A 26,187-nucleotide genomic window follows, 5' to 3' on the forward strand; every position below is an offset into this window, starting at 1 on the left:
CCTCAAGGCACTTGCCAAGCTTCGGCTGAGCAAGAGCTTATCCCTTGCCCTCATGCACGGGGCTGATGCTCATGGGAATGAAACCCTAACCACCCACCTAGTAGCCAAGGCGGCCTCCACTGCCCAAACCCCTTGGGCTGAAAAAGAGCCAGTTTTACCTACCATCCAAAATTATTACTCAATGTTTCAGGCTTTTGGGTCAGGGCTGGGGTTTAGCTTGATCACTTTATGGGCAAGCCAGTACCCTTTTTTAGCCCTTCTTGAAGCGTATAATGGTTTATATACTGCAACCAGCACCATTTGCAATTGGAACATTAAGAACAGAAAGTCGGTAATCAATCAACTAGGCAACAAATTTTTTCTTTCCCTTCCTGATAAAACAGCAGACGTTTTATTTTTACATTTTCCCATATCACAATTCACCAAAATTCAAATCATGAAGGCTTGCTCCTACAGATAGACTGCCACCTTCCTGAACTTGGTGATGATCGACACCTAATATACAGCATACCATAATCAGCCCATGATGCCACGGTCGTTGCAGCCACCAGCCAACTGCCCATTCAGAAGCTTCAGTGATCATTCTTGAGGAAAAGAAATAAAACAAACACAAGCAACCTAAGTCTAGCTGAATCAGTTAATCATAAGCCAAGTTATTCCCGGAAGACTTGTAACTTTGATACAAGTTAACTCCAGATTCAAATCCAAGCACAACTAGAGGATATTTGTCAAGACAACCAAGCCGATCCTTGGGAACCTCTGTCAGGACAAATGGACACAGTCCACTTTTATCTTTCGAACAGTGTAGCACAATTAAAATCTTAGTTGAACCAACTTTGTTTCATCAAACAAATCATAAGACTGTATTCTGTTTCCATCATAGAAACAAAATTACTCTTACCTTAAGCCAGCTATATAGGTTGCCGTCTCATCAGACCCAAATTCTGGTTGAAGAAGAGCTGCAGCAACTAATGTCAGCTGCAAGACTGTGTTCACCTACAATAGTTACCCATCATCAGATAGTCCTGACCAAAGCAAGAGGCTATTAACAACAAATCCAAGAGGCAAAAAAATAATCATCTAAAACTTTAGAGAACAAGACGAGTAGTTCAGAATCAAATAACCTTGCGACACGGCAAAAAACTTATTTGCAATATCTTACTTTATGCTTCAAAGAGAGAAAAGAGGAGCATACCTTGCTGAGAAGTGTGGGTTCCATCTTCTCAGACCTGATAGCATCAAAGTTGATGAAATCATACCACCCTCGCCACTGAAACAAGAACCGTATATAAGTCATCATCGGCAAGACTTATCACAACTATATGGATCAAATCCCAACTATACAGAGTTAGGTTTATGAGTTATTTCCGATCTATAGCTAGAACCATAAAATCCTTGGTTTCAGATCCAAAAGGGGACAATCCTACAGTTCATCATCATTTGCTCACCTCCCAACCCAAGCTGGATGCTCTTTTATAGACTGCACCACCAACAAGAGCAACGTCTCTCAGCACCACAAGCCCAACAAGTGCAGCTTAAACACAAATACAACTAAATCAGATATACTCTCCAATGTTGATATTAAGATCTTAACAAGCCAAAAAAAAAAAATTAATATTCCTCTCTTACATGTGACTTTGATGGATGTTTTAAAACACCAAAAATATGTTTAATAATATTATGTAATTGAAAATTTACAATGGTTAAATATCTCATCAACTTCAATTATGAATTCTCTCAAACGATAAAGTGGCAAAGTGCATTATGAAAAAGAGCTAAAAATAATCAAAAACCGCCATCTACTACATAATATTTTATTCTACTTCATATTTCATAAGCCGAGATGTTTCAAATATGATGTAAACACAAATTAATTTTGTATTTACTAGAGGAACAATGGATGCATTTCCTTTACAAAGAGCATTTTCAAAACTCAATCATCGTAAAAAAGAGTTTTCTCAACTAGCTTATAGATATTAAAATTTTATGTTGATATAAATAATGCTAAGAATATTTTAGTTATATTATAATTTTAATCATATTATTTAGATTACTTAAAATATACTTATATTTTATAGTTGAAGTGCACATTTTTCTTAAACGTTGATAAATTGTAGATGCTATACAAGGCACCTTAGTTTTTTGCAAAATGGTCCCTGCCTTTTCAGCGATTTGCAAATCATTCCCCCACCTTATGCTCTTTTACAAATTTGTCCTCGCCTTTTCTGCCATTAGTGTAAAATGATCCTTCTGATAAAAGGGCGTTAGACTAACTATAGTTAGACACTAACCATAGTTAAATACTAAAAATGACCATTATAACCCCACAAATCCCTTACCTTAATCCCATGAATCCATGAGTGTAAGTCATTGCTTCTATTATAACGGTTTCTGTGGTTTTATTCTTCTTACAAAATAATAATGATTTTCTCCAATAAAGTAATCCTTGATATTGAAGTTTCTCATTGTTTTTATTTGCAACAAGGGTGTAAATACCAGAAGACGATGCATATGCAGTCATATGAATTTAGTTGAAACCAAAAAAAGACAACTTGCTGCCTCATTTAGTAGCAAACATTTTGAAGTTACTGCAAAATTTGAATCTGTTTGCAAACACAATAAGCGCAACAAACCATTTAATTGGCAACACCAAAGGAAGAAGAGACAGAAAAATAGCTCCATTAACGAGCATGTGCAGATCAGTGCGGTTACCGCGAATAAAGATGAAAGGATCCTAGTGGCCATGGATATCATGAATCCTTCAAAGCATCTGTATATCATGAAAAAAAATGCTAAACATTCATTTTGGAGAATTGTCATGCTGAAGCTATTCAAATGGTGATGTCAAACAAATATGTCAACAATTCTTTGTCAACTTTTGATATATTATATTATAGTGAATCTGGCTACAATTGAAAAAGGTGTTTTAGCTATGTCACAGGGATTCGGCTAGCAGGGTGCCGCACCCGCGTCGACGCGACTCGACGCGGGTGCGGTCAACCCGACCCTGGGTGAGTTGACTGCACCCAGGGTCATTTTTGTCCATTTTTTTTTTGGATTTTTTTTTAAAATTTTTTTGCCCTATGAAATGGGCTGCGGAATTTTAAAAAAAATCTTTAGGGGGGGCAGTGCCCCCCTATAACCCCCCACCAGGGGCGGCCCCCTTGGGCCCCCGCCCGCGCAGCGGGACCCGCGCCGGGGGGAGACCCCGGACCCCCCTTCCTGCAAGGGCAAAAACAATGAATCAGGCTCCACAATCATCTTTGGAGACAACCATATAAGATAAAAAAATGGTAAAAAGTAAGTTGGGCATAAATGTCATGGACCTTAACAGCTACCATACATTCATACATATACACTATACATAATATATATATATATATATTTGACATTTTTGCCCCTGCCGCACCCCCGCACTCGGGTTTTTTGGAAGTGCCAAATCCCCGCACCCGCGCCCGCACCCGCACCCATGTGACATAGTGTTTTAGGTGTTCGGGTCCAAACCCGACCCACAACTATCTCTTGTATGTACGTTTTGTTACTTTTGTTTCGGGTTTGGATATTATAATAGATCTAGACCCATGTTGTACATCCAAATATAAATATAAAGTTAGGTCACGATTTCTTTAACAAAGAAATCGTGACAGCCGCAGACCCCTCTTGCATTCTCTTCTTCGTTTCTCTCTCTCTCTCCTTTTTCGATACAGGTACAGGTGGAAATTCTAACATGGTATTAGAGCGGAGATCCATCTAAAGGCCGAAGAGGATTCCGACAGGTGCAGCGATCAGAAATTTGAGGTTTTTCGTTCCTTCCCTTTCTACTCTTCTATTCTTCTTCATTTCCTTTCTTCCTCTCTCATTCTTCCCCTCTTTCTGAAATTTCTTGTGTACCCACATCTCGCGTGGGTTTTATATTCTAGTGGATCTGAGATTCATGTGAATCCTGTTCACGTGAACCCAGACCGTGAAAAAGGGGTGACAGTATTTCACGTGAATCGCTGAAATAGATTCACGTGAAACACCAAACCAATCACGATTGCTAATTCAAATATGTTTTCGTTTAATATTATTTGCTTGATCTCCTTTGTTGGTACTATTTGTTTGATCTTCCTTTTGCCCAATCTCCTCCACGAATCTACCTTTGCATATTCAAATATTACAGCTTTTCTCATGATTCTTTATTGTTTTGCTGTGCAATTTACTTCTTGATTATCCATTTCTATACTTGTTTGAAAATACATCTAACGTGTGAAAGTATTTTTCATCACGTCAATCTCAGTTTTTGGAGTGTATAGAAAAAGGTTCAGTCTCTCTATTCTCTGAATCTGACAGCCTGCGATCTTCTGTTCATCAAAAAAAAAAAGGGGGTTGAGCATTTCGTGAACACTCTTGTTGATTTTCATTCTCAATGAATCCTTATTCCTCTCAATCAAATCTTTCTTTAAGTTTTCTCAACCAACTCGTTTCTGAAAAATTGAATACCTCAAACTTCTTGATTTGAAAGAGACAAATTATTCCTTTTATAAGGATTCAAGGTCTCTTAGGTCACTTGGATGGAACCACTCCAGTCCCACCAGAATTTGTCCCGAGAGGAGAGAAAGATGATAAAGGGGCGAGTTCGATCGTGTATGTCAAAAATGTAGAATTTCTCAACTGAAAAAAGAAAGATCAATCAGTTGTCGCATACATCACTTCAACCCTGTCTCAAGAAGTCCTTGTTGCCATCCCTGACAATTGTACAACACTACAACTCTGGGAGCGACTGATTCAGACATATTCGCAGGTTTCACAAGCGAAGATGGTTTTTCTCAAAAGAGAATTTCAGTTGCTAAGAAAAGATTCCATGACCATCATGGAATATTTGAACAAGATAAAGATTATCACAGATCAGCTTGCAGTTATAGGATGTGCGGTAAGTGACAGTGACTTGGTGCAACAAACTCTGAGTGGATTGGGATCTGACTATAATATGATAGTCACTTCACTATTGTGCCTCACTGTCCTTCCTACCTTTGATGAGCTACGAGCTAAATTGATTCAGTATGAAATGACTCTGAAGGGTTTCTCTGAAGAAACTCACATTCACACAAATTCCCAAAAGGTTTTTGCCACAGGAGTGACTTATGGTAGAGGACGAGGAGGACAAGGGCGAAGTGAACACGGAGGACGTGGTCTGCTTCCCACTCCCAATATGTTAGCTCATGCACAGGGACAAAGATCTATCCCCACTTGCGTCCTTTGTAACAAAAGAGGGCATATCAAGGCGAATTGTTGGCATAATCCAGAGAATAAAGGAAAGGGTTCACAGATAGAAACCAAAAGAAAGTTCACAAATATCAAAGACAGTGGAGAGATTAAAGATCTGCTGATATCAGCCTTGGCAGAGTTGAAATTGAAGCAGAGTGGTGAAGGCACTTGGTTTGTCGACTCAGGGGCAGCGACTCATGTGACAAGCGATGCAGGTAAACTTTCTAACCCTATTCTTTATTTTGGAAAAAGTAAGATTGTCACTAGAGATGGATCTCACCATCCTGTTTCCCATGTTGGAAAAACTGTCATTCCCATGTCATATTCCATTCTTACACTTTCTGATGTTCTTCATGCTCCCGACATCAAGAAAAATATTGTCTTTGTTTCCAAACTTATTGATGATAATAATGTTTCAGTTGAATTCACTCCCTTCTTTGTGCAAGTTAAGGACCTACGCACGAGGAAAACATTCGTTGAATGAAAGAGACGAGGCAATATGTATGTCTTTGAAGAAGCTCCATGTCATTCTGTCCGCCCTGTTCATCTGGATTCGAAGTCTTCATTAGAGTCGTGTTCATCCCCTTCTGCTAATGTTTTTAGTATTTCTGAATATAATAAGTCATTCTTATAGCATAGTCGATTAGGACATTGTGGGAGTCTTTTTATTGAGAAACTTGTCTCTAATAATCTCATTCCAAAAGAAAGTCTTAATGGGGATGAGAGAAGTCAGAAGTGTCTCAGTTGTCTTTCATGCAAAAGTCATGTATTGCCTTTTCATTCCATTAATAAGAGAGCTTCAAAACCTTTTGAGATAATTTGTTCCGATGTATGGGGACCTGCCCCAATTGTTTCAGGATCCGGGAGCAGATACTACCTGATCTTTGTTGATAACTATTCTCGATACACTTGGATATATTTCATAAAAAATAAGTCGAAAGTCTTCCCTTTGTTTCAAAATTTTTTTTCCTTGGTTAAAAATCAGTTTTCTGAGTCCATTCAATTTTTCCAATGTGATGAAGGTGGGGAGTTCTCATCTCGTGATTTTATTTCTTTTCTTCAAAATAACGGAATAGGAAGAAGGGTGTCTTGTTCACACACCCCACAACAAAATGAGATTGCTGAGCGAAAACATAGGCATATTGTTGAAAGTGCCATGGGTATGCTTCATGACAGTAATCTTCCCATCAACCTATGGACAAAAGCTTTTCATTTTGTCGTTCATGTGATAAATAGACTGCCTATAGTTGTTCTAGAAAATAAGTCTCCTCATTATTGTCTTTTTGGAGCTCACCCTAGTTATCACGATTTGTGTGTCTTTGGATGTGTTATGTGCATATTGATCAGTCCCTGAGAAACAAGTTTCAGGACAAGGCTCAGAAGTGTAGGTTTGTAGGATACGCAGATGATTACAAAGGATATAGGTGTTATGATCCAACCAACAGGCGCATCAGAATCTCAAGAAATGTTGTCTTTGATGAGAAAAATTTTGATCATGGTACCGACACAATGGATATGTCCCCTAACACAACTAAAGTTTACTATCCTTGGCTGAGTTCAGAACTTTTTGTTAATTCCAATGAAGCTTGTTCTCCAGATTATGTACAGCGAGAAGAAGAGATGTTTGAGAACACTGGGACATCAGGATCGCAGAATGAGGAGGAAGCACCATCATTCATATCAGGCAGATACAAAGGCATTTCCTATTCTAGACAGAGACCGAAAGCATCAAATCATCCAGATCATGTCTCAGTTACCGATCCTACTCCCTCTCATACTCTTGAAGTCAGAAAATCAAATCGCATACGACATCCTATTGACAGGTGGGTCAGCTATAACAACTTCTTGAATTTTCAGTTTTTTTTAACTGCACTCAATAAGGAAGATGAGCCCACTATGTACTATCAGGTAGTCACTTCGCAGTCACTTCTACCAAATGGGTAGAAGCCATGAATGATGAAATGCAGGCATTGCATGAATGTGGAACCTGAGAAGTTGTTCCCAGACCACTTGACAAAAATGTTGTCTGATGCAAATGGGTCTACAAAATAAGGTATAAGCCAAATGGGACCATTAAACGATACAAAGCAAGACTTGTGGCAAAAGGGTTCACTCAAGAAGCTGGGCAAGACTATGATTAGACCTTCAGTCCGGTGGTGAGAATGAGAACAATTCGAATTATTCTTTCCCTAGTTGTTGAACATGGATGGAAGTTGAGTCAGCTTGATGTAAAAAATGCATTCTTGCATGCGAAATTAAAGGGGGAGTCTATATGGAACAACCCCCTGGATATCAAGAACACAATTGTAAAACACATGTGTGCAGGTTAAAGAGAGCTATTTATGGGCTAAAACAAGCATCTCGCTCTTGGTTTGATAGCTTCTCGCTTGAGATTCAAAAACGTGGATTTGCTCATTTCGTGTTGGACCACTCACTATTTATTTTTAGAAGTCAGAATGCGACTACTCTACTATTAATTTACGTTGATGATATCGTCATCACAGAGAACTCTAAAGCTCACATCCAAGAAGTAAAAAACTTACTAGGTCAGAGGTTCAAGATGAAAGACCTTGGTGTCCTGCGCTATTTTCTTGGTGTAGAAGTTGATAACCAGGCTCATGGCTTGACGCTCACTTAACACAAGTATATTGTGGATGTTCTCAGCAAGGCAGGCATGAAAGACTGCAAACCTCTAGGAACTCCAAGTGTGCTTCACCAAAAACTCAGTGCTCATGATGGAGATCTATGTGACGATCCCACCAGGTATCGCAGCCTAATAGGAATGTTGCAGTATCTCACATTCACTCGACCTGATATTGTTTATTCAGTCAATCAAGTGTCTGAGTTTATGCATGCGTCACGTACTAGACATATGGAAGCGGTTAAGAGGATACTTAGATATCTGAAAGGGACCGTTGGGGACGGATTGATATATTTATCGCAGTCGTTGGGCAAGAATGAGCGCGAGCTTACTGTATACTGTGATGCAGACTGGGCAGGGGATCCCGATGAACGAAGATCTACATCGGGATATTGTGTCTTTATTGAAAGAAATTTAGTCTCTTGAAGCAGCAGAAAACAAAAGGTTGTTGTTAGATCAAGCACTGAGGCAGAATATAGATCTATGGCTGCAGCTACTGCCGAAGCCACGTGGGTCAGACATCTCCTAACTGAAGTAGGAGAAACGAATGCTCGCTCTATCTTGCTGTGTGATAATTAAAGTGCTCTCAACATGTCATTCAATCCAGTTCACCAGAGTCGTGCTAAGCATATTAAGATTGACCAACATTTTGTAAGACAACAAGTTGAAGAAAAAGAGATTGTGCCTGAGTTTGTCAACACTGAAAGACAAGTTGCAGACATATTTACAAAGGGCTTGACAAAAGATCGTTTTTGGATGCTTAAAGATAAGTTGTTCATGATTCAAAACCATGATCAACTTGAGGGGGGGTGAAAAAGGTGTTTTAGGTATTCGGGTCCAAACCTGACCCACAGCTATCAAAACCCGACCCACAACTATCTCTTGTATGTAGGTTTTGTTACTTTTGTTTCGGGTCTGGATATTATAATAGATCCAGACCCATGTTATACATCCAAATATAAATATAAAGTTAGGTCACGATTTCTTTAACACAGAAATCGTGACAGCTGTAGACCCCTCTTGCATTCTCTTCTTCGTTTCTCTCTCTCTCCTTTCTCAATACGGGTACAAGTGGAAATTCTAACAACAATGTGGGTCAAATGGACATATATCAAGGAAAAGAAGCACATCGCTTGAGAAATAATTATAAAATCAACTACCAAAACTCAATATTTAGAAAAGTAGATTGAAGAACTAGGTAGCTCCTATGCACTAGTGGATTCACTTATAACCCAACCTCCTATTGAAACTGCTGAGAAGAGGTGTCATCATTCATATCATAAAAACATTGAATTCAACTTTCTGTTGCATGATCAAGATAATCTCCTATCTATTCCACTTTATGTTGTAATAGTTGTCTAGTCATGCATGTCATCAATATGTTGTATAGTTGCAACCAATTGTTTTCCATTACACTAACCATTGTAAAAAATTTAAAAGGAATGGGAATGGCTAGGAAAGGTGTGGAAAATGGTGAAGAGGTGTGGAAATCCCAAACACTAGAAGGATCAAGTGCTTGATCCCATCTCTAGCTAGAGAGACCCTAACCAAGACTCAAAGCGAGTCGATTCTATTAATGAATAATGATCAAGGATTCATACAAAATGAGAGGCATGAGCCCTATTTATAGCCTCCGTGACCTACATCAAGTGACCATTATACCTCTCCTCTCATGGCTTTATTACCCACTCTACTACATTTGTTCCAATCTCTTACATCTTAGTTGACCTAACCTCAATTACAAAGCATTACCAACTGCTTCGAGTATATGTGAGCTTAACTAGCCAAGTGGACTCCCTTACTCATGAACTGTCCTCCCTTCTGGTTGGTATCAATCCACCACGCTTCCAATGGACTTGTCTTCAAAGCTTGAGTAGTGTGAGGTGGTGTTGCACCGGTCCTTCTTAGTCTTCGTCTTTGAGTAATATTGTAGCTTCCTTGCTCATTACAATTCGAGGCCCTCTTGATAAAATGAGATTTTCATCTCTTAACAAGTTTACCCCAAATTACAAGGAAATTTCAAATTACATGTGCATGAGTTTTTCCTAAACTCAAAAATACAAAAAAAAAAGATACATCATATGTAGTTCTACTAAACTACACAATCTGCTAACTCCCTTAAAATTGAGAATTCTCATTCTCCTCCTCCTCCAAGTAACTCTTGAAATGAAATGGGGATCTTCGAAACACGAGCTTAGATTAACAAGAGCAAGTGTCAAGAATGACACTAAAGCATAACCCTTAAAAAGGGTATAACTGGAAACAAAATAAAAATAAAAATGTATTCTTTATTGATATGAAAAACCAATTGCTTAAGAAGCATTGGAGTAAAATACAAGAGGGGCTGCACCCCTTTATATACACAGCTGAAAGAGGACTCAATAGAGTTGTTGGGCACAGTCCAACAGCTCTATTTAGAGCTGTTGGAATGTGTCAGTCCAACAGCTCTTAGAGCTGTTGGACTGTGTCAGTCCAACAGCTCTATTGCTAGTCAAGTCTGGACAGGACTTGACTAGCAACAGTCATTCTAGTTCAAACTGAACTAGATGACATAAAGACAAAAAATAAAAAATAAAGGAAAAAAATTACAGAAAAGAAAGAAATGAAAAATGTATATATATATATATATATAATATAATATTATTATATATACATATATGTACAGTTTTACATTTTAACACTCCTCAAACTTACGGTACAATGAGCGAAAGTTTGTCTAAGAGAAAGTGAAATCGGGGAGCAGCGAGAGGCTTTGTAAAGAAGTCTGCTAACTGATATTCTGAAGTGACATATGGCAGATCAATTATCCCGTGTAGATATTCCTCTCTGACGTAGTGACAATCCATTTCGATGTGTTTGGTGCGTTCGTGGAATGTTCTGTTACTGGCAATGTAGATCGCACTTTTGTTGTCACAACACATTTGTGAAGCCTTTGTTGCTTCAACTCCCATGTCAGCAAGCAGTCGTCGGAGCCAAACTACTTCCATGGTCGTGGTTGCCATGGCTCTGTATTCAGCTTCGGTGGATGAGAGAGATACCTTCTGCTGCTTTTTACACCTCCACGAGATTAATGATTCCCCTAAAAAGACACAAAAGCCAGTGGTTGAGTGTCTGTTATTGGGATCACCTCCCCAATCAGCATCAGTATATGCAATTAAATCAAGAGAAGAGGAGGAAGATAAGAAAAGTCCTCGTGAAAGAGAGGACTTGATGTATCTGATAATACGCATGATTGCTCCCATATGAACAGAAGTAGGAGCATGTTGAAATTGACTTGCTGTATGAACAACATGTGCTATATCTGGTCTGGTAATGGATAGATAGGAAAGTGCCCCGACAAGCTGTCTGTAAGGAGTAGGGTCTGCAAGAAGTTCTCCATCATCAATCTTCATTTTAACATTAACAACTTCTGAAGTGTCGACTTTCTTATCATCAGTAATACCAGACCTGAAAACAATATCAAAAGCAAATTTAGTCTGAGATAATAAATATCCTCTAGGTGAATAAGCAACTTCAATGCCTAAAAAATATCTCAACAAGCCCAAATCAGTCATTTCAAGATGAGATTTAAGAAGTGTTTTGATTGTTTCAACTCCCTGTTTATCGCTTCCGGTGATGATCATATCATCCACATAGAGAAGAAGCACAATGATCCCTGCATCAGAATTCTTAATAAACAAAGCAGTGTCAGTTAAACAGAATTGAAAACCAATATCAATCATAACACGACTAAACCTATCATACCAAGCTTTTGGTGCTTGTTTAAGTCCATAAAGAGCTTTTTCTAAGCGAAGGACTTTACCCTTAGGAATACTTAGACCAGGAGGGGGTTCCATATATACTTCTTCAACTAGCTTTCCATTTAAAGCATTTTTGACATCCATTTGAAAAATAGACCATTTTTTGATAGAAGCTAAGGCAATTAAGGTTCGGACAGTAGTCATACGAGCCACCGGAGCAAAGGTTTCTTCATAATCAATCCCATATTCTTGGGCATAACCTTTGGCTACTAAACGGGCTTTATATCTTTCAAGAGTACCATCACTCTTGGTTTTAATTTTATAAACCCATCGACATCCTATAGTTTTCTTCCCTGGAGGAAGATCTTGAATATTCCATGTAGAAGCCTTTTCAAGTGCATCTAATTCAGCTTTCATGGCTTCTATCCATTTGATATCATTTTTTGCTTGAAAATATGTGGATTGGTTCTTCATATGAGTGAATTAATGCAATAACTGCCCTATATGTGGGTGAGAAAGACTCGTATGATACAAACTTTCCTGAAGGCCTCGAGATTCGGGTTGATTGTCTAGTTGGAATGTTAGAATATTTCTCAAGTGCACATGGAGGATTAGACTCTTGTCGCCTGGAATATTGAATACTAGTATCTCTATGAACTTCTTCATTTTCAACATTAAGATCAATAATTCTTTGATCATCATCAAAGTTACAGTCAAGGTCATATTCATTAGATGTTGATGTTAGATCTAGCAAAAAGGAGTACTCAGTGACGTCTTTTAATTTTCTAAAATCAAAGAAGCTCTCCTTTTCAAGAAAGGAAACATTTCTAGACACATATAGTTTATTATTTTTGAAGTCAAAACATCTATAACCTTTCTGGTTTTCAGCATATCCTAAAAAGGCACAAGGAATCGCACGAGGGGAAAGTTTATCATTTTTGTCAGTAAATATGAAACATTTGCACCCAAATATTCTTAGTCTAGAGTAGTCTGGAGAAATGTTCATAAGTTTTTCAATGGGAGTGATATTTTGTAACGAAGAAGATGGCATCCTATTAATGAGATATGTGGCAGTTAAGGCAGCTTCTGCCCAAAAGTCTTTCGGGACTTGATTTGCTATTAATAAAGTCCTAGTGGTTTCTATAATATGGTGATGTTTTCGTTCTGCCAGTCCATTTTTTTGAGGTGTATAAGGACAAGATCTTTGATGTGTGATGCCATGCAATTTAAGATAATTTTGAAAATCTGTGGATAAGAACTCTCCCCATGAATCTGTGCGAAAAATAGTAATATCATTTTGAAACTTGTTTTTAACCATATTATGAAAAGTTTGAAAGTATGAAAATACTTCAGACTTATGTTTGAGAAAGTACATCCATGTATGTCGGGAGAAATCATCGACAAAAATAACATAGTAAACAAATCCTCCTTTAGAAATTACTGGTGCAGGACCCCAAACATCCGAGTGTATTAATTCAAGTGGTCTTGAAGAGAAAAATGTTCTGTTCTGAAATGGTAATCTTTTCATTTTGCCGAGAATACAATCTTTACAATCAAATGATTCAGAATTACAAAATTTTCCTAGATTTGGAAAATGTTGGATTTTGGCTATATGTGGGTGACCAAGTCTCTTATGCCACAGTTCCAACTCTATTTTTTGAATATTATAACAAAAAGCTTTCTTTGGCATTTCCAAAAAATCCATGTAATAGAGTCCTCCTTCTCTATGGCCTTCCCCAATCAGCTTGCCTGACTGGCGATCCTGTACCCAACAACCATGAGAAGAAAAAGAAATATTACACCCATAATCAGAAATTTGAGATACAGATAAAAGATTTAAATTTAATTTGGGAACATGTCTAATTTCTGGAATAAAAAAATTTTTTGTTTTATAAATTTTTTCAAAATTTTCTATTCCTTCTATTTCAAGAGAAGTCCCATCAGCAGTAAAGACCTTTGACACACTTGTTTTATTTTTAACACATTTGGATAGACTTTGATTATTTGGGGTCATATGAAAAGATGCACCAGAGTCAAGAAGCCAAGAAATTTTACCTAGATCAGAAAAAGATGAGGCTGCTGCGCCGGTTGAAGCTTCAGATGAGGAAGAGGCACCTTTGATGAGAGGCTGAAGAATCTCCATTAGTTGGGCCAGGGAAACTGGTGCATCCTGATCTTTAGGCTCCGATCCAGCAATTGCAGCTCTTTTTTCTCTCAGCTCCTTAAGTTTGGGACATTGTGGCCTGTAGTGTCCCGATTCATGACAGTGATGACAAATAACTTTCTTCTTATCATAGTCACCATTTTGTCGGTTAAAGTGAGGAAGCCTATATGATCGAACATGATTCTCTGGTCTAGACACGGCTAAAACGGAATCATCTTCAATTTTTAAAGAACCTTTCCGGAGACGATTTTCTTCCATTGTTAACTCTTCAATAGTTTCAACAATAGAAGAAATTTTTCCCCGGTGAAGTAGGGCCGATTTAGTGGTTTCAAATTCTGGCCTTAATCCAGTGATAAACTGGTAAAAATGTTCGGCATCGAGTTGTTTCTGACGAAGCTCGATGTCTTCGGCACAATGCCACTTTGGTTCTAAAAGGGAAAGTTCTTCCCAAAGTTCGGACAACCCATTGTAATATTCACGAATAGTTTTGTCTCCTTGTGTCATCATTCGAACTTTTTCTTGGAGGTTGCACACGTGTGCAATATCTTTAAGGGAATACATATTCTTAAGGTATTCCCATGCCTTATCGGCATGATCAAATTTGGCAAGACTTGAGCATTTTTTAATGTCAACGCTATTGATAAGCCATGACATTATCTTCGCATGAGATATTCTCCATTCTTTCCATTTCTTCTCGTATGAGGCAATAACCTTGATTTTCTCTTCTTCCGATAGAGGGACCTCTTTATCTACCTCCTTTTTAGTAAGAGATAGCTTAGGTTCCAAATCGGAACCATCCACAATCCCCCATAAGCCTTTTCCCCATATATGGTGCTTCATGATTGAAGCCCATGTTACATAGTTCGTATCGCTTAGTTTCATAGGCATGATGGTGACTTTATCATTGTCATCCATCGATTACAAGGAGAGAAAGAATAGGGATAGAAGAGAAACAAGGAAAATGAAAAAGAAAGAAAAAAAAAACAATACAACAAGATGTGAAATCTTCTCCAATGAAGTGATAAAACACTTCTCTTCAAGTGGCGAACACTTTTGCAAACGGGCACGGAAACCGAGGCAGCTTTTCCTCAAGATTTAGTACTTCCGCGGCTCTGATACCATGAAATGAAATGGGGATCTTCGAAACACGAGCTTAGATTAACAAGAGCAAGTGTCAAGAATGACACTAAAGCATAACCCTTAAAAAGGGTATAACTGGAAACAAAATAAAAATAAAAATGTATTCTTTATTGATATGAAAAACCAATTGCTTAAGAAGCATTGGAGTAAAATACAAGAGGGGCTGCACCCCTTTATATACACAGCTGAAAGAGGACTCAATAGAGCTGTTGGGCACAGTCCAACAGCTCTATTAAGAGCTGTTGGAATGTGTCAGTCCAACAGCTCTATTAAGAGCTGTTGGACTGTGTCAGTCCAACAGCTATATTGCTAGTCAAGTCTGGACAGGACTTGACTAGCAACAGTCATTCTAGTTCAAACTGAACTAGATGACATAAAGACAAAAAATAAAAAATAAAGGAAAAAAATTACAGAAAAGAAAGAAATGAAAAATGTATATATATATATATAATATAATATTATTATATATACATATATGTACAGTTTTACATTTTAACAACTCTTACCTTTAAAGTGAGAATCATCAAAGGGCATGGGAGAATTCATCCATTTTTACACTTGGTTTGTTGGCAACCTTGACTTTGATGGCTTCATAATATCGGGTTGCATTTTTATGGAAGAAACCAAGTTTAGTCTCCAATGATTTGGTGCCTTTTATCCAAATTGCATCTTGGCATTAGTTCAAGAAGCACTTATGAGTGCTTTCTTGCCCAAATACGTGTATCTCTTTTAGGTGTTGGGCATTGTGATTATTTTCCATTTTATTTTTGGTGTGAGCCATTCTGACATTAATGGACTCACACTTATTTTATTTACAAAAAATGAGGCTAAGTTTGCCTTGACTAGGATTCGTTCCTTAGTGTCACTGGTCACTCATGCCTTAATTGATGTAGTTGGGTTCGTACTCATTGATTTTATTAGTGAGTGCATCACCCTTTCTGGCTTGAAAAGAAGAGCCTGATATCACCTTTTCCCTTTTCCCTCTTCTTTTCTTTCCAGTTCGGGCAAATAAAAAATCATCACTCCTTAAGTACACCATCAAATACTAATTGCTCTGAAATTTTTCTACACCACTATTTTCTGCTGAATAATTCTTATAATATTTGTTCAACATCACATTTTCAATTAATTTAAAAAACGACAATTCTCCAAATGAATGTTTTATCAAAGTGTTTTGTCATATGCAATTGCATTGAAAGATTCATGCATATACGTAGCCACATGGATCTCATCATCTTTATTAGCAGCAACTGCACTGATCTACACATGCTCTTCAAGAAAACTATTTTGCCTTTGTTTAGCACTGCTAGGTAAATGACTTATTACACTTCTTTTGTTTACAACAGTGTGGTAAGTATCAAACAATACATATCATTACTTTGGAGAAAATGATACAATACACACTCGTATCTCGATACGGGTGTGTATCATACCTCTATCGGATGTATCGTACAATACATCCCCTATGTTGTACGATATGTATCATTTTTTTAATCGTATTTCATAAACTTGGTTATTTTGTTTATGTTTATCTAATATGAAAGTATGAGTCTATTGGCATTGTTCTTGTGAGATATGCATGCAATATTATCTATGATTCTATATTAGTTGATGTTTGATGATGTCTTATGTAGCTCATAGAGACATAAATGTGATTTTATGGTTGTATTTTGTGCAATTCATCATTGTTTCATGTGTTATGATTTTTTTAGAATTTTTTCTATTTTTCTATTTTTTCTTGATTTTTTGGATTTTTTGGAAACTTTTTACAAATTTACGCTACAATACAGTGTTATTTTGGGCCCAACCGATACGGGTAACAATACGATACTTACAACCTTGGTTTACAAACAAATTCAAATTTTACAATAACTTTTAAATGTGTACTACTAAATGAACCAACAAATTTGTTGCCTCTATGTGGTTTCAACTAAATTTATATGACTACAGATGTGTCATCTTTTGGTGTTACATCCTTGTTGCAAACAAAAATAATCAGAAACTTCAATGTAATGTATTACTTTATTAAAGAAAATCAGTATCAATTTGTAAAAAGGATTAATTAAACTATAGAAACCATAATAACAGAAGCAAATGACTCAAAGTTATTTTACAAAGTTAAATAAAAATTTATCACTTCAACACATGTAACTTTGAAAATTTTCAGCTATAGCCCATTCAATTGCAAAGGCAATACAAACTTCATATGTGAATCTAGATATACAACAGGATGTTTAAAATTTAAACCATAAAAGCAATAAAAAGACTCCACATACCAGTTATGAAGTTTCCATGGAAATCAAAAAAATATTTTAGCATAGCTACTTATTCCACATACCAGTTATGAAGTTTCCATGGAAATCAAAAAAAAATATTTTGGCGTAGCTACTTATTGTGTGACCTAAGAACTTCATTAAAGAAAGAAAACTGACAAAAGCCTGAATTAAGCTTCTTAACATTTCTCATGCCCCATTTGATTTATGTCATCATCCTAAAGAAAACAGTAATATCAGTTCTGAGTTTGCAATTTCCTACAACAAATTTTAGTATTGCCATCTTGTTGTAGAGTTCTAGAAAAAAATTTTAGGTGGTCCTTTAAACTTTTAGCAAAATACAAAACTGGACTTTTTAATAATCTTTTGCATTATGTTCAACTTGTGTGACTCAACAAAACTCAAAAGGAAAACTCAAGGATACTTACAGTGTAATAAATCCATCTTCATCATTGAAAGAGCAACACAACCAATCAAAACCTGTATTAAGCAACATAAAAATTTTGCATGATCCTTGACAAAAAGCATATACTTGAAGTAAATTGGGGAAATTAAAAAATAGTAAATATGTAAATAAGGATAGTACTCACTTTGTCAGCAAGTGGATCAAGGTAGGATCCAATCACAGAATTAATGTTCAACCTCCGAGCAACAAATCCATCAAGCTACAGAATAGAAGCATAAGAATGAAGCCATATTAAGGATTTCAAATGAAACCATTCAACTGATGTTGTGGAATAGAAAAGCAATGACTTCTTACCCAATCACTAGCTCCAAATACAGCCAGTCCTACAAACGCTAAAGAGTAATACTCATTTACAATCATCCTACAGCAAAGACACTTCAATTAATTCTTTCAAAATTATTTTTCTTTTCTTGTGTCTTCACTAATATCAGAAAACATGTACATTTTGAGTATTAATATCTAAGCTAAGCAAAGACTAGCATGATAAAAAATATGTGCTACATAACCACAATGCCTTATTTTGGATAGGAGGAAAAAAAAAGAAAAAGAAAAAAAGAGAGCTACAGAACCAAATGTCTTTAATGTACTCTCATGAAAGAAACCTAGCCCTCAACATCCATGGCCAACCAGAGATCTCGAAACACAAATAAATGTTCCATATCCAAGTGTGCAAATAATTTCTTCTTGAATAACACATAGACTGCACCCTACCTTCAAGAGCCTTGAACACTTTTTCAGCAAGGTGGAGAGAAGAACCTTGGGACAAACGTGACAGGAAAAAATCCATGATTGTGATACCAAAAGGATGCTATGCTGCAACATAAATACCTCAATAATCCACTTATATATGCGTGGGACTTTTGGAGGTTCTATTCTTCTTCTTGCATAAGCAAAAAATAAAAAACAGGCCCAAAAACTTGGACTGCATCTTACAATCTCCAAAAGCGTATGCCACGGTCATGACACAGAAAAAGTCAAATCCCTTTCCAACTCAATGTTGGACACATATAGAGAATAATAGCAACATTTGTAAAATTCTCAAAGATGAACCAAATTAGGCAGCTTTACTCTACATAAGATTACCTTAGCAGCATGATGCTCTATTTGTGCATTCTGCCACTGTATGTTTTCTTTAGGCATTCTGCCAAAATCGTAAAACTACACACTCCTTAACTGCACGATATGCTCTCCAGGAATTGATGGGTGGCGGTACCTTGGATATCCAAACGGCAGACGCTTTCATAGGAGAGACAACTACTGCTGGAAAGCATTAAGGAATTCCCACTTGGGATCAAGCATATGATTGAGCATTCATCAAGAATGGCTGGGATCTAAACCGAATCCTTGAGTGTGTTACATGGTTAAATAGGACGCACATGGCATGAAGTTCCTTTGATATTGAAAGACGATAACAAATACAGCAGACGCTAAACGTGAAGGAGCTAAAAATAGGCGGGCTGATACGGTTATGACATAACCATGCATCACATCCCCATTTTCGTTTCAAGCTGAAGTATCTCCCTCGACGATCATAGCTAGTATACCATTTCACTTAAAACAAAAGCAAATTCAGCTATTTTTGGATAAAAAAGAAATTTACGGATTTAACTGACCAAAAAAAAAACTAAAATATATGACTGACTTCCTAACTCGAGCTACAGTGGGCAAGGGCAAAAAAAATCAACACGAGAATCAGGAAAAACGAGACAATGGTATCAAAGCATATGCAACATTCAACACCACCGAAATCACCCAGAACATGATATCCAATCATTGTCGATAGAGACGTGATTATGTAAAGAGGCCAACGAGAAAAAAGAAAAAAATGAGGCAAAAAATAATCTGGCTTCCACCCACATTCCAAATTCAAACTCAGCAGTAAACAACTCACCATCCGAGAAGAGGGTCGGAAGCCATTCTACTCAAAGAGATCAAATTGGGAAAATTGAATAAACCATCGGCATCGCCGACCCCCACATTCTGGACGGATCTCTTGTCCTCGACGAGAAACCGGGGCGGGAAAACCCTACTTCGGACCAATCCGAGAGAAGTGGCGCGGGTTCTGACGAGCTCGCCGTGCAGGTAGAGAGGAGTGGTGTTCTGGGAGAGCTGCCACACCGGGGAGGACAGGAAGAGCGAGCCGGCGGAGCAGGGTATCCGCCTCAGCCTGCAAAAGGGAGAGGAGAGGAGGGAGTGGGCAGAGGCGAAGCACAGGTGAGCGGCAGCGGCGGATGTCGCGTGGTAGGGCGTAGTGCAAAGGCTAGGGCTCACGGTTTTTAGGGCTTTCAGGGAATTTAGGATCCTCGAAATCGCCATCGGCGCACATCTTAGTTGAAAAGTCGCGCGGTGCTGCGATTTGGGGTTTCCTTTGGACTTCTGATTTCCTTCGCTCGTCGTCCAACAACAAGGCGAAGAAGGAGAGAAGGGGGGGGGGGGGGGGGACGCCTCGGATGGGACCGGGATCGTGGGTTTAGAAGTGGAAAAGGCGAAGCAGGTTATATACACCCCCCCTCTCAAGACGGCCGCAGAGTGCGTGTTTGGGGGTCCAATGCGCGCCACGTATATAAGCTCTTCGGGTAGAGTGCAAAGACATAAAGTACTTTTTCTTGCCAAGAAACAATGACTTAGGAAGATGACAAAAATATCTTTCATTAAAAAAAAATAAAATGAGAGATCCTTTATCTAGAAAAGTGAAACATCGGGTCGAGAATGATGATAACTCTTTAAAGTTCAAACGTTTCATTTTTGCCTTAAGCAGTAAACTTTTGCACCATCTGCTGTGATTGGAGCTCCCTTTAACGATACAAACTTTGTCATCGTCTGCTGCCATCGGATTGATTGGAACCTTCTTTGTCATCATCTGCTTTCGTCGGAGCATCTTTTACTATCGTCTGCGTTGCCGCACCCTTTGTCATCATCTATTGACGTCGAAACACCCTTTTCTGTCATCTGCTACTGGTGAAGCATCCTTTGCCATCGACTGCGCAGTGGCAACATCGTTGTCAGCATCGGCTGCATCTACCTTCTGGGTGTTTCTCCTCCATTGTCGGATTACCAAGGTTTCGCTATGCAAACAAATCAATTTATAAATATGAATGTTAAATCTTACAACTGGTTTTACTATTCATACTAAATAAGACCTATTTTCATACTAAAATCAATCGATTTGTACCTATCCAGCTTCTGGGCGTCGAAAAATAGTTAGTACGATTTGTTCTTATGAATGCCAAATATTTCAACGATGTGTACTTAAGAAGGATAAATTTCTACAACGATTTGTACGTTCGATGCAGCAACAATTTATACGTTTGAAACAATAACGATTTAATGAAACTACCACGATTTGTACTTAAGTTTGATAAATCGTACAAAAATGTATACGTATGAAGCCAAACGTTATAACAGTATGTACTTATTAAGGTTGTGATTTATACAACGATTTGTAAGTTTGAATCAACAATTTATACATCTAAAACACTGGCGATGTGTATTTATGAAGTTTTTTCTATTTATACTTAAGTTTGCTAAATCTTACAACGATGTTTACTTATGAAGCCAAATATTGCGACGATTTTTAATGTTGGTGATTGTGTAACGAATGGGATAATTTGTATTATTATATACTTGGGGAGTCGGTTGTAACATATAATGATGCGATTAAATTTATGTGTTGTGCAGGTTAGCAATCTCTAAAGCTTGTCACACAATAAATCTCCCTTCGTTCTATGGGTTGAATATTAGAGAAGTTATCTGTCAGTCCCATCTATATGAGTGTTATGAAATATACCAAAATATAATGAAGATTGAGAATGATAAAGACAGGGACAAAGCGTTAGAATTGTATTATGTGGAGGATTATCCATCAGATATTGAGGCAGAAGCGCAAAAGAAGAATGGAGAAGAACTAAAGATGAAGAAGAAGAAAAATGATGACAAAGAGAAGGAAAAGCAAAGGAAGAAGGAGGAGGAGAATGAAAAGCAAAGGCAAAAGAAGAAGGAGGAGAAGAAAAGGTAAAGGAAGAAAGAGGAGGAGAATGAAAAGTAAAAGAAGACAAGGCAAATGAAGGAAGAGAAAAAGAAGAAAAGGCAACTGATGAAGCAGGAATATTTTAAAAGGCAAAGGAGGATAAGGCAAATGAAGAAGGAGGCAGAGGAGAGGGAAAGGCAAAAAAAGAATGAGGGGGAGGAGGAGAGAGAAAGGCAATTGAAGAAGAAGAAGGAGGAAGAGAATGAAAGGCAATTGAAAAAGAAGGAGGAGGAAGAGAAGGAAAGGCAAATGATGAAGATGGAAGAGCAAAAGGCAAAGGAAGAAGCATCAGGATGAGGAAGAGAAGGAAAGGCAAAGGAAGGAGAAAGAGGACGAGGAAGATAAGGAAAGAGAAAGGAAGAAGAAGGAGAAGGAAGAGAAGGAAAAGGAAAGGAAAAAGCAAGAGGAGAAAGAGAAAGAAAGAGAAAAGAAGAAAGAAATTGAAAAGCAAACGAGGGAAGCGATGAAGTGAAGAACGGAAGAAGCAGAAAAGCAGTGGGAGGCGATAGAGCAACAAGAAAGGCAGAGGATGGAGGGAGGGGATGAAAAGGAGAAAAGTGTGACCAAGGTACGTAAATCGATATTGTCTGTCATGATTTACTGTGATAGGTACTACTGTGATAGCGATTACTATGTATAACGATTATTGTGATAGTGATTAATGTATAACGATTACTGTGAACAATTTACTATGATATGTATTACTATGTATAGTGATTACTATATATAGCGATTATTGTGATAGTGATTACTATGTATAGCGATTATTGTGATAGCATGTGTGCAACGATTATTATTTATATTGATTACTGTATACAACGAGGTGTAGAAGTACAAATGGGACTAATCCGCTTATATATGCGTGGGACTTTTGGAGGTTCTATTCTTCTTCTTGCATAAGCAAAAAATAATAAACAGGCCCAAAAACTTGGACTGCATCTTACAATCTCCAAAAGTGTATGCCACGGTCATGACACAGAAAAAGTCAAATCCCTTTCCAACTCAATGTTGGACACATATAGAGAATAATAGCAACATTTGTAAAATTCTCAAAGATGAACCAAATTAGGCAGCTTTACTCTACATAAGATTACCTTAGCAGCATGATGCTCTATTTGTGCATTCTACCACTGTATGTTTTCTTTAGGCATTCTGCCAAAATCGTAAAACTACACACTCCTTAACTGCACCATATGCTCTCCAGGAATTGATGGGTGGTGGTACCTTGGATATCCAAACGGCAGACGCTTTCATAGGAGAGACAACTACTGCTGGAAAGCATTAAGGAATTCCCACTTGGGATCAAGCATATGATTGAGCATTCATCAAGAATGGCTGGGATCTAAACCAAATCCTTGAGTGTGTTACATGGTTAAATAGGACGCACATGGCATGAAGTTCCTTTGATATTGAAAGACGATAACAAATACAGCAGACGCTAAACGTGAAGGAGCTAAAAATAGGCGGGCTGATACGGGTTATGACATAACCATGCATCACATCCCCATTTTCGTTTCAAGCTGAAGTATCTCCCTCGACGATCATAGCTAGTATACCATTTCACTCAAAACAGAAGCAAATTCAGCCATTTTTGGATAAAAAAGAAATTTACGGATTTAACTGACCAAAACAAAACTAAAATATATGACTGACTTCCTAACTCGAGCTACAGTGGGCAAGGGCAAAAAAAATCAACACGAGAATCAGGAAAAACGAGACAATGGTATCAAAGCATATGCAACATTCAACACCACCCAAATCACCCAGAACATGATATCCAACCATTGTCGATAGAGACGTGATTATGTAAAGAGGCCAACGAGAAAAAAGAAAAAAATGAGGCAAAAAATAATCTGGCTTCCACCCACATTCCAAATTCAAACTCAGCAGTAAACAACTCACCATCCGAGAAGAGGGCCGGAAGCCATTCTACTCAAAGAGATCAAATTGGGAAAATTGAATAAACCATCGGCATCGCCGACCCCCACATTCTGGACGGATCTCTTGTCCTCGACGAGAAACCGGGGCGGGAAAACCCTACTTCGGACCAATCCGAGAGAAGCGGCGCGGGTTCTGACGAGCTCGCCGTGCAGGTAGAGAGGAGTGGCGTTCTGGGAGAGCTGCCACGCCGGGGAGGACAGGAAGAGCGAGCCGGCGGAGCAGGGTATCCGCCTCAGCCTGCAGAAGGGAGAGGAGAGGCGGGAGTGGGCTTTCGCCCATGCTGACTTCCCCAGCTTACAGAGACTCCGAATACGAATGTTGGTCGTTGTCAAGCTCGGATGGCACCCCTTCTCCTTCATTATATCCAGAACTTTCGCAATCTCATCGAATCTCTCCTCTGCGTATAACCCAGCCATCAACGTCCCATATGAGATCTCATTAGGCTCGACCCTGTTCTTACCCATCTCATCCAGAATCGAGTAAACAGACATCGAATTGCCAGATTCACATAGTGATTTAATGACGGTATTATACGTTTCTAAATCCGGTTTGATCGAGAATGCTTTAGGGAATTCATTAAAGATCCTACCGACCTCTTTGTAGTTCTTGGCGGCAATGGCAGCCGAGAGGAGCGCGTTGAGGGATCTCACAGAGGGGCGGAGACCGAGCTTATCCATCTGCTCAAACGTCCTGATTGACTCGTGAAGCATGTCAGATTTCCCATAGAGGATGATCACCTTGTTGATGAATCGCTCATCGCGTTGGAAAGCGGGCCGATTCTTCTGGTGCTCGAGAAATTTGTGGAGGGTATCGAAGGAGCGGGAGGCCGCGAGCTTAGAGATAGCGACGGAAAGGGAGACGCGGTCGAGGTGGGACTCGGGCGAGAGGGCAGCCGCTCGGGCAATCTCGACGATGCGATCAGGGTCGGTCTCGGATTTGAGAAGGGCGAGGACGTTCCGGGACTTCTGTTTGGAGGTGAGGAAGGGGTGGTTTTGGGTGTTGAGGATGGAGGCGGATGAGGCTGAGCTCAGGTGGCGGAGGAAGATGAAGGAGAGGCGACGAGAAGGAGAGGAAATCATGGTGGTGGGTCTTCTCTTTCCCTATTTTCCTTTACTTTTCCTCCGGCATTTGTAGGTCGTTGCCCAAAAGTGACCCGTCACACCGGCGCGCCCTGGTGTGGTGTCCAATAGGCAACGGTTCCCTCACTTTGTTGGATGAGTAGAGTAAAGAAGTTAGTCCAAGACCATAAAATTAAGTTAGTAAAGATTAATGTTTTATGTCTACAAGATACCAAAAGGATAGGTGAGAAAACAAAAGTGATAGAACCTTGGGGATATAAGATTTGGTATACAGGAATAAATAGGAATGGAGTAGGGATTGTTATGACTATTGAGTTTATAGATAATGTAGTTGAGGTCCGTAAGAATGGTGACAGGATTTTACTTATTAAATTAGTATTAGGTACGGATATTATTAATATTATTAGTGTTTATGCACCTCAAGTAGGTTTAGATGATTTCATTAAGCGTCAATTTTGGAAAGATTTAGATGGAGTAGTACAAGGGATATCTTATGGAGAAAAGCTTTTCATTTGTGGTAACCTTAATGGACATGTAGGCATTAGTAGGGATGGATTTGAGAGTATCCATAAAGGCTATGGTATAGGCGAAAGAAACGAAAGTGGAGAAAGGAATTTAGATTTTGGTTTGTCCTATGATATAATCTTAACAAACACTTGGTTTAGGAAGAGAGAGTCTCACCTAGTAACATTTAAAAGTGGGGTTAATACGAGTCAGATATATTTTTTTCTACTTAGAAAGAGAGATAGGGGTTGTTGCATCGATTGTAAGATTATACCAGGAGAAAGTGTGGCTACACAACATAGAGTCTTAATTTTAGATCTTAGAATTAAACAATGTCGCAAAAAGGATAAATATAGGATAGATCCTAGAATTAAGTGGTGGGCACTGAAAAGAGCTAAACAATGAATGTTTGTAGAGCAGGTAGTTAAGGAAGTTGATTGATGTCTCGAGGATGATTCAGAATCAATGTGGAATAAGATAGTGGGTGGCATGAGAAATGTGGCTAAGGAGGCATTGGGTGAGTCTAAAGGCGATGCACCGCTAGATAAGGATACATCATGGTGTAACGAGGATGTCAAATTAGCTATTAAGGTTAAAAGAGAGTGTTATAAAAATCTATGTAAGAATCGTGATAATGAGAATTTAGAGAAGCATATGATAGCAAAGAAGGAAGCTAAAAAAGTAGTTTGAAACGCGAGGGATAAGGTATATAAGGAAGTTTATGACAAGTTGGATACCAAAGAGGGCGAGAAGGATATTTATAGGCTTGCAAAGATGAGAGATAGGAAATTGAGGGATCTGGGTATGGTTAGATGTATCAAAGATGAAACACAAAGGGTTTTAGTCAAAGATGAGGAGATTAAGGAGAGATGAAAAAATTATTTTGATAAGCTATTTAATGGAAGTCATGCTCAGGATCTTGGAGACTTCTCCATTCCTTTTCATGAGATGAATCGTGACTTCAT

General features: G+C 38.4%; 1 protein-coding gene across 1 annotated transcript; it reads right to left on the reverse strand.

The window, feature by feature from the left end:
- Positions 1-334: 334 nt before the first annotated feature.
- On the reverse strand, positions 335-24,770 carry LOC149836585 (uncharacterized). Its single transcript, XM_090005449.1, has 8 exons — positions 23,601-24,770; positions 17,966-18,032; positions 17,796-17,870; positions 17,634-17,685; positions 1,449-1,534; positions 1,196-1,270; positions 902-996; positions 335-555 (listed from the first exon to the last, which is right to left on the reverse strand). Exons 1-8 carry the CDS (start codon positions 24,716-24,718, stop codon positions 435-437), a joined length of 1,689 nt encoding a protein of 562 aa, XP_089861575.1. The 5' UTR covers positions 24,719-24,770; the 3' UTR covers positions 335-434.
- Positions 24,771-26,187: the final 1,417 nt, after the last annotated feature.

The sequence above is a fragment of the Nuphar pumila genome, chromosome 5 (assembly GCF_984573655.1).
Source record: "Nuphar pumila chromosome 5, dmNupPumi1.hap1.1, whole genome shotgun sequence".
Taxonomy (NCBI): Eukaryota; Viridiplantae; Streptophyta; class Magnoliopsida; order Nymphaeales; family Nymphaeaceae; genus Nuphar; species Nuphar pumila.

Bases quoted from the DNA above. Each gene is read 5' to 3' on its own strand.
- LOC149836585 (XM_090005449.1), bottom strand. From the start codon at position 24,718: ATGATTTCCTCTCCTTCTCGTCGCCTCTCCTTCATCTTCCTCCGCCAC. The intron at 17,871-17,965 runs GTAAGAAGTCAT...TCTATTCTGTAG, and splicing joins TATTTGGAGCTAGTGATTGG to CTTGATGGATTTGTTGCTCG. The intron at 556-901 runs GTAAGAGTAATT...CTGAATGGGCAG, and splicing joins ACCTATATAGCTGGCTTAAG to TTGGCTGGTGGCTGCAACGA.